The following is a 14,679-nucleotide window of genomic DNA, read 5'->3' as shown; positions in this document are numbered from 1 at the left end:
GTGGGGGGCCCCGCTTTATAGAACAGCCTACCTGAAGAGGTCAGGAAAACTCCCACTCTTCTGGTTTTATGCAAACTATGCAAAACTGAATTGTTCAGGAGGGTTTTTTTTAAACATAGTAATAGCGCTGTGCTGTAAGGAAATATTTCAGAGAGATGCTTTGGTTAAAAAGATAGGGACTCTATACTAGTCTGTACTGTCTCTTGCAGAACGTTTGTTCCTACTGGTTGGTTTCTGCATAGTTTAATATGTTATGTCAAACTGCTTATGTTTTGTTTCAGAATTGTTTCAGCTCTGTTGCATATTTCTGCTTGTTTTCAAATTTCTGCCACCCGTACCCTATTGTATTGCTTATTGAATGTCCCAACTGCTGATCACATTGGCTTACACTGTGTAACCTGCCTTGAGTCTCAGTGGAAAAGGTGGACTACACATGATGTAAATGAACAACAATTGCATGTTATCATTTGTCAACAGTGACAGCTTACATTGGCCACGTAGAGCAGTCCGTATACCAATGAATGGACTAAAAAATGACAACATGCAAAAACCAGCTTTGTTAAAGTAAGCATTTTTATAAGGCAATCAGAACAGGACATGTTATCTAACTCCTCTGTAGTGTACTTTAAGTTTTGGATGAAGTATTGACTTATCTACGGAATATAACAAACAGGCTGCATACAAAAGCTGCCACAGTTTCTGTATAAGGTAGAAATCTATGCCAAGAGATAATGCAGCAAGAAAGCGTATGGCTGAGAACAAAAACTAAGCTAATAAATGTTTAAAAATTTTAGGTTACATTTGCCAATGTCCCAATATTAACAATACAAAGCTAGATTAAGAGTGTATTATGCCGGTTTGTGTAATCCATCCCAGGCTTTCTGAAAAGCTCTATTGTAACACTAAACTATAGGATTAATCTCTTACTAAAACGTAACATTTTGAAAAAGACAAGCAAATACTGTACTTGAAAGCATGCAGCTAAAACCAGCATGCTATAGTGGTTAGAGACAGTCTGACTAGGATCTGGAAGAACCAGGTTCGAATCCCTACTCTATTATGGAAGCTTGCTGGATGACCTTTGTCCAATTACACACACTCAACCTAACTTATCTCACAGGGTTCTGGGAAAGGAAGGGGAGGAGAAGTATATAAGCTGCTTTGAGTCTCCACCGGGTTGAAAGGCAACTCTCATGTGCAACCCTCTCCCCTAAAGTAGGTCTTGAATATGTCTTATAACCCACCAGGATCCTTAAATAATATGGTTTAAATAGAGATTGTGTTTTCAAGAGCTTATTACATAGAAGAAAGCAAATTTATCATAATATGGCTTTATTAGAATTTCAGTTTTTAGAAAATGGAGATTATGGCAGCTGTCAGAAACAATCAGACACAAATATACGTTCAGGTACAAAAGCAGATATTATCTGGGCAATTGTAAAAATTTACTTCTCTTACCCTTACCCTCCCACACATCTAACACTGTATACCTCTTTACAATGATTTATTCAAACATTAGCTTGCTGCTGTGATTTTCCAGTACCTTATTAATCTCTTCCTTTGCTAACAGGCAAAACCCAGAAAAAAATGGGAGAAAACACAGCCGAACACCAGGCTGGGGAAAATCCTTGTATATAACATTAAAGAATTTAGTTGACAGTAAAATATATGTTCTTTGGTTAGAAAAGCAGAAAAAAAGATGCAAAATACTTGCTTGTGTAATGGATACACACTAAAGCATTCTAAAACAGGAGACAAGAATGTCAAGAGTGTATTCTTCCCCCACTGCCAGATGGAAAGGCTATTATTATAAATGAAAGGCAGCAGTAGTGGATGCCAGGCACTTTTGTTGTGTGCCAGATTCTGAAGTCCAGATGTAAGCAGGTTACCCCTGGGACAGGACAGGCTTCAGCTCCCGCAGTAGAATAGAACCAATCACCGTTTTCTCAGTGTTTATGATGAGCCGTGCTGTAGACCCTTCCTTCAGCTCCACTGTGACTAGCATCAGTGACCCACTATGCACAGTTTTAGCTGCAAACCTAAAGGATGAAAACAAAATCTGTGAACACCTTCATAGAAAACTAAAACAAGTATTGTGTTTTCTTAGAATTTTAATGAGTTTAAATATCACCAGACATCCCCATAACAGAAAAGCCTCTCCAAAACCACTAAAGCATTAACACACTATAATACAATATAAATACAACTCTACAACACAAATATATGAAGGGGGAAAGGATAGCTTAAACATGCTAAAAAGGGAAATCAATTAGATTTATATGGTCACTAATTTGGCATTCAAGCAATTTGTACTTTGCCCACAAGCAAGCAGAGTATTTTATGAACATAGGCAATTTAGGCTCAGATAGTTACACTTTAAATAGTTCCATTATCTATATCCGAAGTGAAAGCTGAAGTTTTGTTAACATATAGGTTTCTAACATCATTAATACACATCTCAATAAGAGATGTCTCTCTCTCACCAATCCACCAACCCAAAATACAAGCTTTCTAGATTAATAATACTTCTCCCTCTTTGATCATCAGATCATTAAATACACATCTAACAACTTAATACTATGAAAGGAAACTTGAGATCTAATCCTCCATTACTAAATTCCAAGACATGAAGAACTACTCATTACACTGAATTAAAAGAAAACCCAGTCTTTTAAGCACTGCAATTGACTGAAAAGCCATTTTAAGCACAATGAACTTTTTCCCAGTCCCGTTAATTCATTTTGCATGCACAGCCAGGCCTCAGAGACGGGAAGGAAAGGGATGGCAACAGCCTAGCCTTCCATGTTGCACAAAGAGTACACCACCCCCATTTTTTTAAAACAGAGAACAACAAAGTTGCTGCACATGGGCTTTTGAAAACACTAACAAGTGTAGAGCAGGTCTGTGACCCTCTGCGACCCCACTTTGCAGGGCCAATCCCCTCTCCCCTTTCTGAATGACACGTGTCTGAATCAGAGCCATCTGCCTCAATTTGCGCAACATCTTCAGCCACAATAGCACCCAGTTAGCCCTGACAACGGCCCACAATACATAAAAATAAAACTGCTGTGCTGACAGCACGCCATCAGCTATTCAAGAGCAAACCAAATGGTCAGTGTCTCATGTCTGACAATTAGCATGGGCCCTGCACAGCGCCTCCTGGACTCCCTAGGGATCTGTTTAATTACCATCAACATAAAAGAGGGAGTTTATCAGCAGATACTCAAAAAGCTTCACTCTAGACTTAATTAAAATATTAGCCTCTTCAGCAGGAAGCAGATTCTCTTTAAATGAAAAGTAATTTCTTTTTTAAAAAATTAAGCATATCAACTTCAAAATCTTGTAACACATTACACTAATTTAGGAACGTAAGTCATTCTTAAATGTCACTCTTCACAGGTCGATATATTTGTTTTATAGATATGTTACTTCTACTCTTCTACATATAACAAGAAATGTTTTAGAATACCAACAGCTCCAGTCCATATTTTTATCAAAATGTAATGCTTTACCCATCAATTGGAAAAGTGGATAATTATGTATACAATAGTCCTATTAGTCTCTTTATTTATTTAACACTCATGTCTTGGGACTGCACATGAGCAGATTATGCCTGAATTCACAAAATAAAAGCTCCAGAACTGGAGCTCCCGTGGTGTTTCATAGCCCCAAGGCTCATTTTACTCCTGTTCTAGTCTAAACTGCAAGTGATATAAAGTCAATGTTATTATAAAAGCAAACATAGCCCAAGGCACAAGAGGAGTCAATTCTGGTTGGGTGCCTTTATGTGCCGTTTAAACCATTAGGTAAGGAATATTTGTTGGAAATGAATACCTCGATTTCTTTTATGAATAGGTTTTGCTGTCAACTAACATGGAGCCACTAAAGTCAGATAATGCTGACTTTTCACATATTGTGGATTAACATTGCTTTTAAGACTAATGTTGGTAGAGGAACTAATGCTGAAAGCACTTTAAAAAAATCAGCTGACCAGTAAAATCCCATGTAGCAGTTCCCATTAAATAAAACTATTTAGAATGGAATACATGTATAGTCACAAACTATTATAAACTGGGAAATAAACATTTCTTCACTAAAATCAACACAATAGACCTATCACAAGTGTAGAACCATTGAAAGACAAACATTCTTAAGTCAAATGGCAACTGAATGCCTGTGATACTGACGGACCTATTTAAATTTAACTCTGCCCCAATTACACACCTTGCCAGTGTGGAGCAGGGTAGTGTCCAAGAGCCAAGCTACAAGTGACGCCTTACACAGGTTGGACACTTGTCAGCTTACCTCAAGTTTTGATGGGAAATGTAGGCATCTGTAATGGAGAGCCAAGCTGTAAAACCAGGATGCCTACATTTCCCATCAAAACTTGAGGTAAGCTGACAAGTGTCCAACCTGTGTAAGGCGTCACTTATAGCTTGGCTCCAACTGTTATAGCAAAGGGGGAACATGTCCAAGGCGAGTCAAACCCTCTTCTTGTGTTTGCTGCAGCACCTTTCACTCAGGCACTTTTCTCCAAGCCATGCTCACTTTTGGTATTGCAGCTTGGCTGAGAAGAAAAGTACCTGGGGAGAGGGGGAATACACTGGGGGAGGACAAGCCATATAGGGAAGAAAGGTTTAGCAGCCTAAAACTCAGCCCCCCTCCCAACTTGCCATGTGGTGTGTGATTAAGGCAGACTCCTCTACTGGTAACGTGTAGTTTGACAGACAAGCTTAAGTAGTAATATCACTGATGTCTAGGATGCAACTGCTTTTATATACTGAAGCAGCTGAGTTATACTTGGGATAATATATTTACTAGGATTTACAAAAACATGTTCTCTCATCAATGAAAATGATTTTTTTGTACAGTACGTGCTTCCCATAAACATACAGAGCAGCATTTGTGGAGAGCTACTTCATTTTCCAGTGTAACTGTCCAAAACATGGAATGTAATGACTTTAAGATAACTGGCTTTCAGTGGAGAGGAATGAACATAGAAATGGTGCAGGGAAGACAATATAAATAAACACAAACGAATCACCATTCACCACCCAGTTAAATGGTAACCCAAACGTTAGCTACCCACGGGTACCATTTAGGATAAAGGAAGAGACTTCCTCCATGTTTTTCCAGACCCTATCCAGCTGTTACGAAGTATAAATAAGTAACCATAACAAATGATCTTAAAATATATTTTCTTGCAATTTAATCTGGAAGATACTGAAGAATAAGGCTTTGAAGTTTGCTGTAAGTCTTGCCTGACAATGAAATCTTTGCTCATCCTACAGAAAACTGAACTCGAGCACCTATGAAAAGTGCCCCCCATTTTAAACCATAGCCACTGCATACTCTTTAATTCCCAATTCTTTATTAGAACAATATTTCTCAAACTATAATGCTTCATAAATATAAAGGAAAAACAATTTATATAATGGAATATGTAACGCAGTATTATTATATTTTTAAATAAATACTGAATGCTTGATATTATTTACATCAGCTTCTTAAAAAGTATGCATAACTTACTCTGCTCAGACACATTGTTTATCAACTGGGAAAATGAATATTTCCTTTTCTTCTTATACACATAATGCTATAATCTTCTGTACAGCCCCATATATGTACTACTTGTACGTTTTGCTGTTTTGACAAGAGTACTGAAGGAAATATGATGGTGAGAGTAATTAATGTCTCATATTTCAACAGCTATACAACTTTATAGACCTATACACTTTTAAAAAATCAACTTATATTTGTTCAAAAGTGTGATACATTTCATAAAACACAAGACAAAATAAAAACGCACAAATCTACGAAAAAGCATTAATGATTCCCCCAATCCATGCCACAAAGCAGCGTAAGGTACATTCCTTTTCTATTTTAAATGTAGTAACCTATTAATAGTAGTGTGATTACCAACTGCTGGAATGTAAAATTGTCAATATTCCCTGTGCTGTCTTGCATTTTCAATCCAGATTAAAAACAAATTTACAAGTCAAGATGTTTTTTCAATCAAACAGCTCATCGCTCATTAAAATTAGCATTTATTCTAGAAAATGGGTCATGATAGATTATTTGCATACAGAACACTGATTACAACAAAAGATTTGTAACATTTATCTCAACTAGTACTGTGGCATGTTTTGTCTTTTTGCAACCCTGATCCCTAATCTTCTATTGTAAGCTTAATTTTCTCTTTTCAGATTTGTTGATTACCAGAAGCTGGTACAATGGTCCACTCAGGCCAAAAACTTTCCCTCTACCCTGTACATGAAGCCTTCAATTACTGCCTGCTGAAGCAGACAGAATCCTATTATTAAGAAAGACGATCACAGGATGCAATGCTCAGCCCTAGTTATATGAAAATAATTATCCCAAAGTTGTTAATGTGTACTGAATTTGCACAACAAATATACATAAGAAATCTTATGTGAATTAGTCTGCTAATCCCAAATAACAGAGAAACTACAGCACATAATTTTATATGGAATTCAAAAACAATAAAAAGGATCAATAACATCCATATCTAAACCCATAAAGAAAAAGAAGGTGCTGTTGAGTCATGGCAACCCCATCCATGGGGCTTTCCAAGCAAGAGATGAGCAGAGATGGCATGCCATTGCCTTCCTCAGCAACCACAGTCTTCCTTGGTGGTCTCCTATCCAAGTACTGACCATGGCTGACTCTGCTTAGTTTCCAAGCTCTGAAGAGCCCACGCTAAGTTGGGCTATTTGGGCTGCTCACTCACAATGAAAGTATTAGTGTTTACTTTATAAAATCTATACCCTGCCTTTCTGGCCTCACAAGGACCATCAAGTACCGCAAATTAGAACAATCTGACTACATACAATTATTAAGGCAACCAATCTCTGACATTAAAATATTATGGAAGTTGAGACATTAAAATATTATGGAATGTTATTGTTAGGATAGAAATATTTTACAAAGGAAATGTGGCAATTTCAACCCTATGTAAATGTTAAAATTCAGAATGGGAGAGAACCTTCAGGGAGAAAATTTGTGAGTGGGTGTGCTTGGTTTTTCTTCCCATAGATTCTCCCTTGAAAATGTCCATGACTGGTTTTTAAATCAACCAATTGTGCCCAATTTTACTCCAAACCAAAAATAAGCCCATGTAAGAAATAAAACCAAGGTAGGTATTTTTGCAAGTGAGAATCAGTAGTGGTGAGAGATGTTAAGCACCCAAGCATCCAATTGCTACTTTCTTGCAAGTGATCCCCCTCTACTTATGGTCTTAGCAAACATGGATGTGGGAACATATGTTTACCAAGAGAACATGCAATTCCAACTAGAATGTGAGTCTAAAAATGTTGTTGCTCTCACTCAACAATTCACTCAGGGCAGTCAGAGCACACACGCTGCAAACTGATTTCACTGAGGCATGCAAACTGAAGCATTAATCTGTTTTTTTAAAAATTGGTTCCATCCATTGAAATATACAAAGAACCCAATGTGAACATAGAATTCACATGAACAATATAAAGGCCAAACTTGATACGATATTGAGATCCATGAAAAGATTTCCTACAGCTTTTCCTCAGGTTTAATAAAAACTGCCAGTTGGTGTCTTGGTGCAGGCATACATGAGAGATGGACTGAGGCAGCAGTATAAAGAGAGGGCTTCAACTTTTCTTCTCATCACTATCCTGACCTTAAGTTGTCCCTGGAGTTAACTGTCCCATGAGGGAAGGAAGATACCTTATGGTGCCTGGATTCCACCCCTCCTGAAAGTAACAGATTGTATGAAGGGGAACAGATGTGGGAAAACAGTGTGGAGAACCACCATCAGCAACCCCAATTTGGACCACCCATAGCACTCGTGGCTGCTATGAAGCCTGACCTCCCCAACCTTGAGATCTGTTCAGCAGTTTCCCAACAGCATGTCTAGTATACACACATCTCTTGGTCAGAGCTTAACTGTTATTATTTTATTGCAAGCATACATAAGAAGACTTAACACATAACTGGAGTTAGCCCAAAATTTTGCCTTTTAATATGTAATCATGAGACAATCTTTTCCATGTAATCACAACAGAGTTTTTAAATTAAATTTGAATTTTTGGTATGTCTATATTGAAAAAATAGCCAATTATATTTAAAAGATATTATAAGTGTTAACTTTCTATCCATTAAAACCAACTATAAATTTCAATTTATGAAGCGGAATGGTTCCAAAAATTAGTTTGTTTTACCAAAATAACCCTTGGTGCTTTATAGTTAAAAACAAAATTGGTCTGCAAATGTGACGTGCATGCTGTTTAAAGAAATAACCCATAAAGCCTTTTTTCTTTTTCTAAAAGAAAGATCAACATATCGTGCATGTTATAATTTCAGATACAGAAGCAGTGCTGTCCTCTAGTGGACAGCAAACAGGATGGTAGAAGAACCTATTCTGATTCATTTAATATGGCTTTCATATATATTTTTGAAACTGAAGAACTCTTATTTGGGTTGAAAAGTGTCATTAATAATGCAATGGGTAGAGAACACAACCTGATACTTGGCACCAATATATTTAGATAAGGATACATTCAGAAGGCATAATTACAATTTTTATGTACACACGAGTCTTCATACTTTTTTCATTAAATCACGTGGGACATTCTTGAGACCATAAAACTGGCCCTGAACACTAACATACTTGTTGAAATATCGAATGGTTATTTCTGTATTTATACCACCTCATTTTTCATAGCTATATGGTGCGAGGTGTGCAGGATATTTTCTTAAGGAGTGATGATGAACATGTCCTGGCTCCTTACTAATTACTTGGTAAGTGGAAGGCTATGGGTTTTAAACGGGATGGTCATTAACTATCTGGGGAAAAATATTTGAAGGTCATTGCTGACTTCAGAAGGTAAGTATAAGGAAGGTGAGAATAATTAATAACACATTTAGATAATTTGAAAGCTGCATGACATAATGGAAAGGACTCCATGCTTTGAGAATGTACAGTTTTGGCTTGAAAAGCAATACAGAAATCTGGGTAAAATAGTTCAAGGTTTAATCAAGCCTGGGTTAAAGAACAATGACTCCAAACAGAACAGTAACACACTTAGATTATAGATCCAGAGGTGTTAGTCTGTTACTGCAAAATAGTAGAGTCCAGTAGCACCTTTAAGACTAACAACTTTATTGTAGCATAAGCTTTCGAGAACCACAGCTCTCTTCATCAGATGCATCTGACAACATTTAGATTAGAAAAGAAGTTTAAAAGTTACTAAGTGCATTAAAAATTTGGAATAGTTTCTAGGGATCAGTTGTGTGAGCAAAGAACCTCATAGATGCTGAGTGATGTTATCCCAATCTTTAAGAAAGGGAAGAAGGATGACCCGGGAAACTACAGGCCGGTCAGTCTGACTTCTGTTGCTGGGAAGATATTAGAACAGATTTTAAAGGGATCAATCTGTAAGCATCTGAAGGACTGCTCAGTGATCCGGGGAAGTCAGCATGGTTTTGTTCCTAACAGATGTTGCCAGACCAACCTGGTTTCCTTCTCTGACCGAGTGACCAGCTTACTGGATCAGGGGAACTCTGTTGACGTGATTTATCTGGATTTCAGTAAAGCTTTTGATAAGGTCCCCCATGACATTCTGATGGGCAAACTGGAAGACTGTGGAGTAGACTATAGGACAGTTCGGTGGATAGGGAACTGGTTGGAGGACCGCACTCAAAGAGTGGTGGTCAACGGCATTTCATCAGATTGGAGGGAGGTGTCCAGTGGGGTGCCGCAGGGCTCGGTTTTGGGCCCGGTACTTTTCAATATTTTTATCAATGATCTGGATGAAGGAGTGGAAGGGCTGCTCATTAAATTTGCTGATGATACCAAATTGGGAGGGGTAGCAAACACCCAAGAAGATAGAATTAAAATTCAACAAGACCTGAATACTCTGGAGAAGTGGGCAGCTGTGAATAGGATGCAATTCAACAAAGACAAGTGCACAGTATTACATCTGGGCCACAAAAATGAGAAGCACAAATACTGGATGGGGGATACACTTCTGGGCAGTAGTATATGTGAAAGGGATCTTGGGGTAAGAGTGGATTGTAAACTAAATATGAGCAGTCAGTGTGAAGCAGGGGCAAAAAAGGCTAATTCAATCTTGGGTTTATCAAAAGGGCCATAGCGTCGAAATCGCAGGAGGTCATAGCCCCTCTCTCTACTGCCTTAGTCAGGCCGCACCTGGAGTATTGTGTGCAGTTCTGGAGGCCTCACTTCAGAAAGGATGTGCACAAAATCGAGAGGGTGCAGACGAGAGCGACGAGGATGATCAAGGGTCTGGAGACTGAGCCCTACGAGGAAAGTCTGAGGGCCTTGGGAATGTTTAGTTTGGAGAAGAGGAGATTGAGGGGGGACATGATTGCTCTCTTTAAATATTTGAAAGGCTGTCATTTGGAGGAGGGCAAGGCGCTGTTCCAGTTGGCAGCAGAGGGTAGGACCCGAAGCAATGGGCTTAAATTACATGCACAAAGGTACCGGCTGGATATTAGGAAAAACTTTTTCACGGTCAGAGTAGTTCAAAAGTGGAATTAGCTTTCTAGGGAGGTGGTGAGCTCCCCCCCTCACTGGCAGTTTTCAAGAAGAAGGCTGGATGAATATTTGTCAGAGATGCTTTAGGCTGATCCTGCACTGGGCAGGGGGTTGGACTAGATGGTCTGTATGGCCCCTTCCAACTCTATGATTCTATGATGCTGACATTTCTGACATGAACATGTTTGCCAGAAGAACTTTCTTCAGCCAAAATCCTCACTTACACACAAGGCAAACACAGCTGATCAGATCAACTCAATATTTTTGTTTGATATTTGTTTGAAGTATTGTTTTGAGCAGCTTTGTGTCTGCTTTTTGTGCCTCTGCAGGGTTAGTGGCTTTTATTGTGAAGTGATCACAAGAACTGATCACAAGATTAATCAGCAGGTTCATGGACAGACACGGAGTGATGCTGTCAGAAGGCATGCAGAGACACCACAGTAGTCAGTCTCAGTTCAAAAATCTCAAACATTTTTTTATTTTAACAATGTGTCTTAAAAATTGGAAGTGACAGCAGTGATTTGGCAGTATGCACAAGCACAAACAGACACATCTGAACACTTCAGATGCAGTTTAAATTACTGGCTCCCTGATCACAATCAGGATGTGAGCAAAACCAGTAGATGATAAAGCATTCCTCTATTAAAACAAGTTAAGTGTATTTAAGAAAAATCTTATATGATTTTAATTCTAGTGATCTAGGTTAAGTTTCAGTCTCACTTAAGATCTAATGGCTCCTCCTGCTCTTCCGAAGCATTGATTACAGGAAAACTAAGAAATGGTTTCTCTTCTAGATGTGGGCTGATAGCTATATTTGGGGGCAGGAAGAATTCCCTTTCCCAAGGTATGATTCGCTAGTGACACTTTCCTGTGTCTTCCCATATATAGCTTGATTTACTTGCTTTAACCATCTGGAAGTATTTTGCTTTCAAGAATTCAACTATAACTTTTTCTTCTTATGTAATGCTGTGATATGATTTATGAGTTAGGGATGTGCACCTGAAAAATATTTGAGTTTCCTGCTTCGGGCTTATCCGAAGCAGGAAAACAATCTGTAATAACCCGAATCCCAAAGTGGCAAGCCGCTTCGGGATTCGGGTGTTTAGAGCGCTTCAGTATGCTCCATAAAGATTTGGGAGCATACTGAAGCTTTAAACTTCCTACCCCACTGCCCCGCAGCTCCCCCACCCCACCCCGGATAAGTGAAGAAAGCAGCTGGGTGTTTGAAAGTGACACTTTTTGCACTACTTGCAAGTGGCATGAAAAGGGTAGCTATAAGTTTTAAATGCCCCACTGCTTTTTTCACTCCATTGGGAGACTCCCTCTCCCATCAGTTTGAAAGCAGCATAAAAAGGGGTGGTTTTCAAACTTCCCACCCCACTGCTTTTTTCCCCCATGGGAGAGTGAGGAGGCAAATGCAAACAGCCAGAAAAGAGCTGCGAGCTGCTCCCGCTTGACTCGAAACTTTCCAAGGCAATCCAAATCGCTTTGGAAAGCTTTGATTTACTATTTCCAAATCAGGCCATCAATGCTGGGCCCAATTTGAGAATCCCGAATCTTTCCGAATTGGGCCCGATTTGGTTTTTTTTTCCAAATCAGAATCCCAAATCGCACACCCCTAGTATGAGTTGACTTGTAGAAGGCTAATTTGGAAACAGTTCTTCTTTGGAACATGTTGACCCTGCGCTATTATTCTATGCACCAATCTAGAAGGGGTTTATTCTCCATCTCCTGCTGTTTTCAGGGTATAACTCCCAAATTGCACCTTGGAGTAGTTTGCAAATCACACTATGGTATAAAAACCCAAGAGCTTCTAACTGTTCATGGAATTTAAGTCTTCAGGAATCACACAGGTATTAATAAGAATATAATGAGGCATTACACAGACATAATCATAATCTGTCTGTAATCATGAAGTGATAGTAAATATCATTATATTGCTAAATCAATATAATATTTATAAAGAACATGATTATCACAAAGTAATAGATAAAAATTCAATATTATCATCACAGGCGTGGCTGTGATTCACTCTGTCTTAAAGTTATTATCTAGTGGGGTTCCACAGGGTGCAGTTTTATCCCCCATGTTATTCAAACTCTATGTAAAGCCTTTAGAAGAACTCATTCATAGCTATGGAATTGGTTGCTGCTTAACAGCTGTTGTCAACTAGCTGAAAGCAAACAAACTGAAATTGAACCTAGTTGGTTGGAAAAGCAAAGATCTTGAAGGACACTGTGCTTCTAACCTTTGATGGGGTTCAACTAACCCTGACCAACTCAGTTAACAGTCTAGGGGTTATACTAGCTCCAGCACTGCTGCTAGAGAAGCAAGCAAGTGCAGCTGCAAAAAGGCTTTTCCTAACTCATACTAGCCTGGAAGATGGCACCCTACCTTGACACAGCTGATCTAGCCACCTGGATTCAGGGCAGAGTAATATGAAAACTGGACTACTGTACTGCAGTCTACATAGGCCTCCCCTCAAAGCTGACTTGAAGACTCCACCAGGTGCAGAATGCTGAAGCTTATTTATTCTCAGGAGCTAGACAGAGCATGCATATTACACTTATTCTGCAGTCAATGATGCTTCCCTTCAGTTACCAGGCTCAATTCAAGATCATGACTATCACATTCAAAGCCCTTCATGGCTTTGGCCCCTCATATCTGTGTGACCATCTCTTCCCCTATGTTCCACTATGGCAGAGTCGCTCATCTGGAAAGGGCCTTCTGCAGATATCACCCTGCAGCTCGGCAAATTCAATACCTGCCTGTACACGTGCTTTCTCTTATGGAATGGCCTTCCTGAAGTGATCAGGAAAGCTCTCATTCTCTTGGTATCCTCAAACTATGCAAAACTGAATTATTCAGGAAGACTTTTTACCTAGATTATAGGACTGTGTCATAAAAAGTGACTCAGAGAGGTGTCTTGGTAGGGACAGGGACTAAATGCTACACTGTTGGGTATCATCTGCTGATGCAGACATGCACCTACTAAGGAATTTCCACACTGCTAACCATGCCATGTAAATTACTTATGCTTTGTTTCAGAAAGATTTCATCTCTGTGGCTCAACTTGACGTTTGTTTTCAAATTTTCTGCCACTATACCCTATTGTATTTCTTTCACTTAATGTCCTAATTATTGTACTGAGCTTAGTGACTGTCCTTGCTGTTAATTATATTGTATTTTTCACTTGCACTGAGTAATCCGCCTTAGATCTTGGTGAGAAAGGCAGACTATAATAATAATAATAACAACAACAACAACAACAACAATAATAAAAACACCAAATGTGTATAGTGCTGTCTCCCCCAAAGGGATTCAACCCAAGTAAGTGCTATTTCTGTAATTTCTCACTGCTCAAAGAAGTGAGGTACATGCACTTGTTTCAGAGTGGACTGTTTCTCTTTAAAGAGAAGCTGGTGTCACTGAGAAAGAATATAGATACTTCTACAGCAGGTTACTGAGAGACTGTAAAACATCTTCAAATCAACAAATGGGAGGCATTGTAGAAGCCTGTTGAAATTAAGTCCCAGGAACATATGGGGATTTTGCACAACAAAACTGGCAGGCTTGACAACAAAGGGAGGCCTTACTGCATCAAAAGCAACAAATAATACAGCACCCAGAGTCAAGACAGACCCAGAAACCCAGCTGCAGAGTACTCAGTCAAAGATCCCAAAGCTGGATAAGCAGCAGACTGGCTTTTATTGCAGAGTTGTACAATCAGTAGCTGAACAGCAAGGTTCTTTTTTTCTGTTCAGGAACCTGCCAGCTGTGAGAGTGAAACACTGGAGAGAGAAACGTAAACGTGAAAAGAAGTGCTTCAGACGAGTCCAGCTGCAGCCTACAACCATGGGAGAAGAGCTTCTCATAGCCTATTCACTCTATATGCACCCATGGAAAATAAATGCAGAAGGAAAAAAAACTGTGTATGGGCCAGGAAATCAGTCACTGCCTGGAATTATGAAGAAAAATCCTTTCCAACCCTTTTTATCCTATGTATATTTCATGAAGCTCTTAAGGGGAGATATGAGGCCCCCACAGCTGATACGTTCCAGAGGCAGGTCCTTCCACTGGAAGCCATCCGGAGGCCTTTGTATAAAGTGGGCAAGAGAGATTAT

The 14,679-nt window shown here is 39.1% G+C and overlaps 1 protein-coding gene across 1 annotated transcript in view; it reads right to left on the bottom strand.

Moving 5' to 3' along the window:
- Nucleotides 1–551: 551 nt before the first annotated feature.
- The window catches only part of AP3B1 (adaptor related protein complex 3 subunit beta 1), a 306,280-nt gene continuing 292,152 nt past the window's right edge, over nucleotides 552–14,679 (bottom strand). The window contains exon 27 of the mRNA XM_054986527.1: nucleotides 552–2,039. Within this exon, the coding sequence (XP_054842502.1) occupies nucleotides 1,886–2,039 (154 nt within the window). The 3' untranslated portion in view covers nucleotides 552–1,885. The remainder of the gene's footprint in view (nucleotides 2,040–14,679) is intronic.

This window comes from Eublepharis macularius, chromosome 8 (assembly GCF_028583425.1).
Source record: "Eublepharis macularius isolate TG4126 chromosome 8, MPM_Emac_v1.0, whole genome shotgun sequence".
Taxonomy (NCBI): Eukaryota; Metazoa; Chordata; class Lepidosauria; order Squamata; family Eublepharidae; genus Eublepharis; species Eublepharis macularius.
This window is presented reverse-complemented; position numbering and strand designations above follow the sequence as displayed.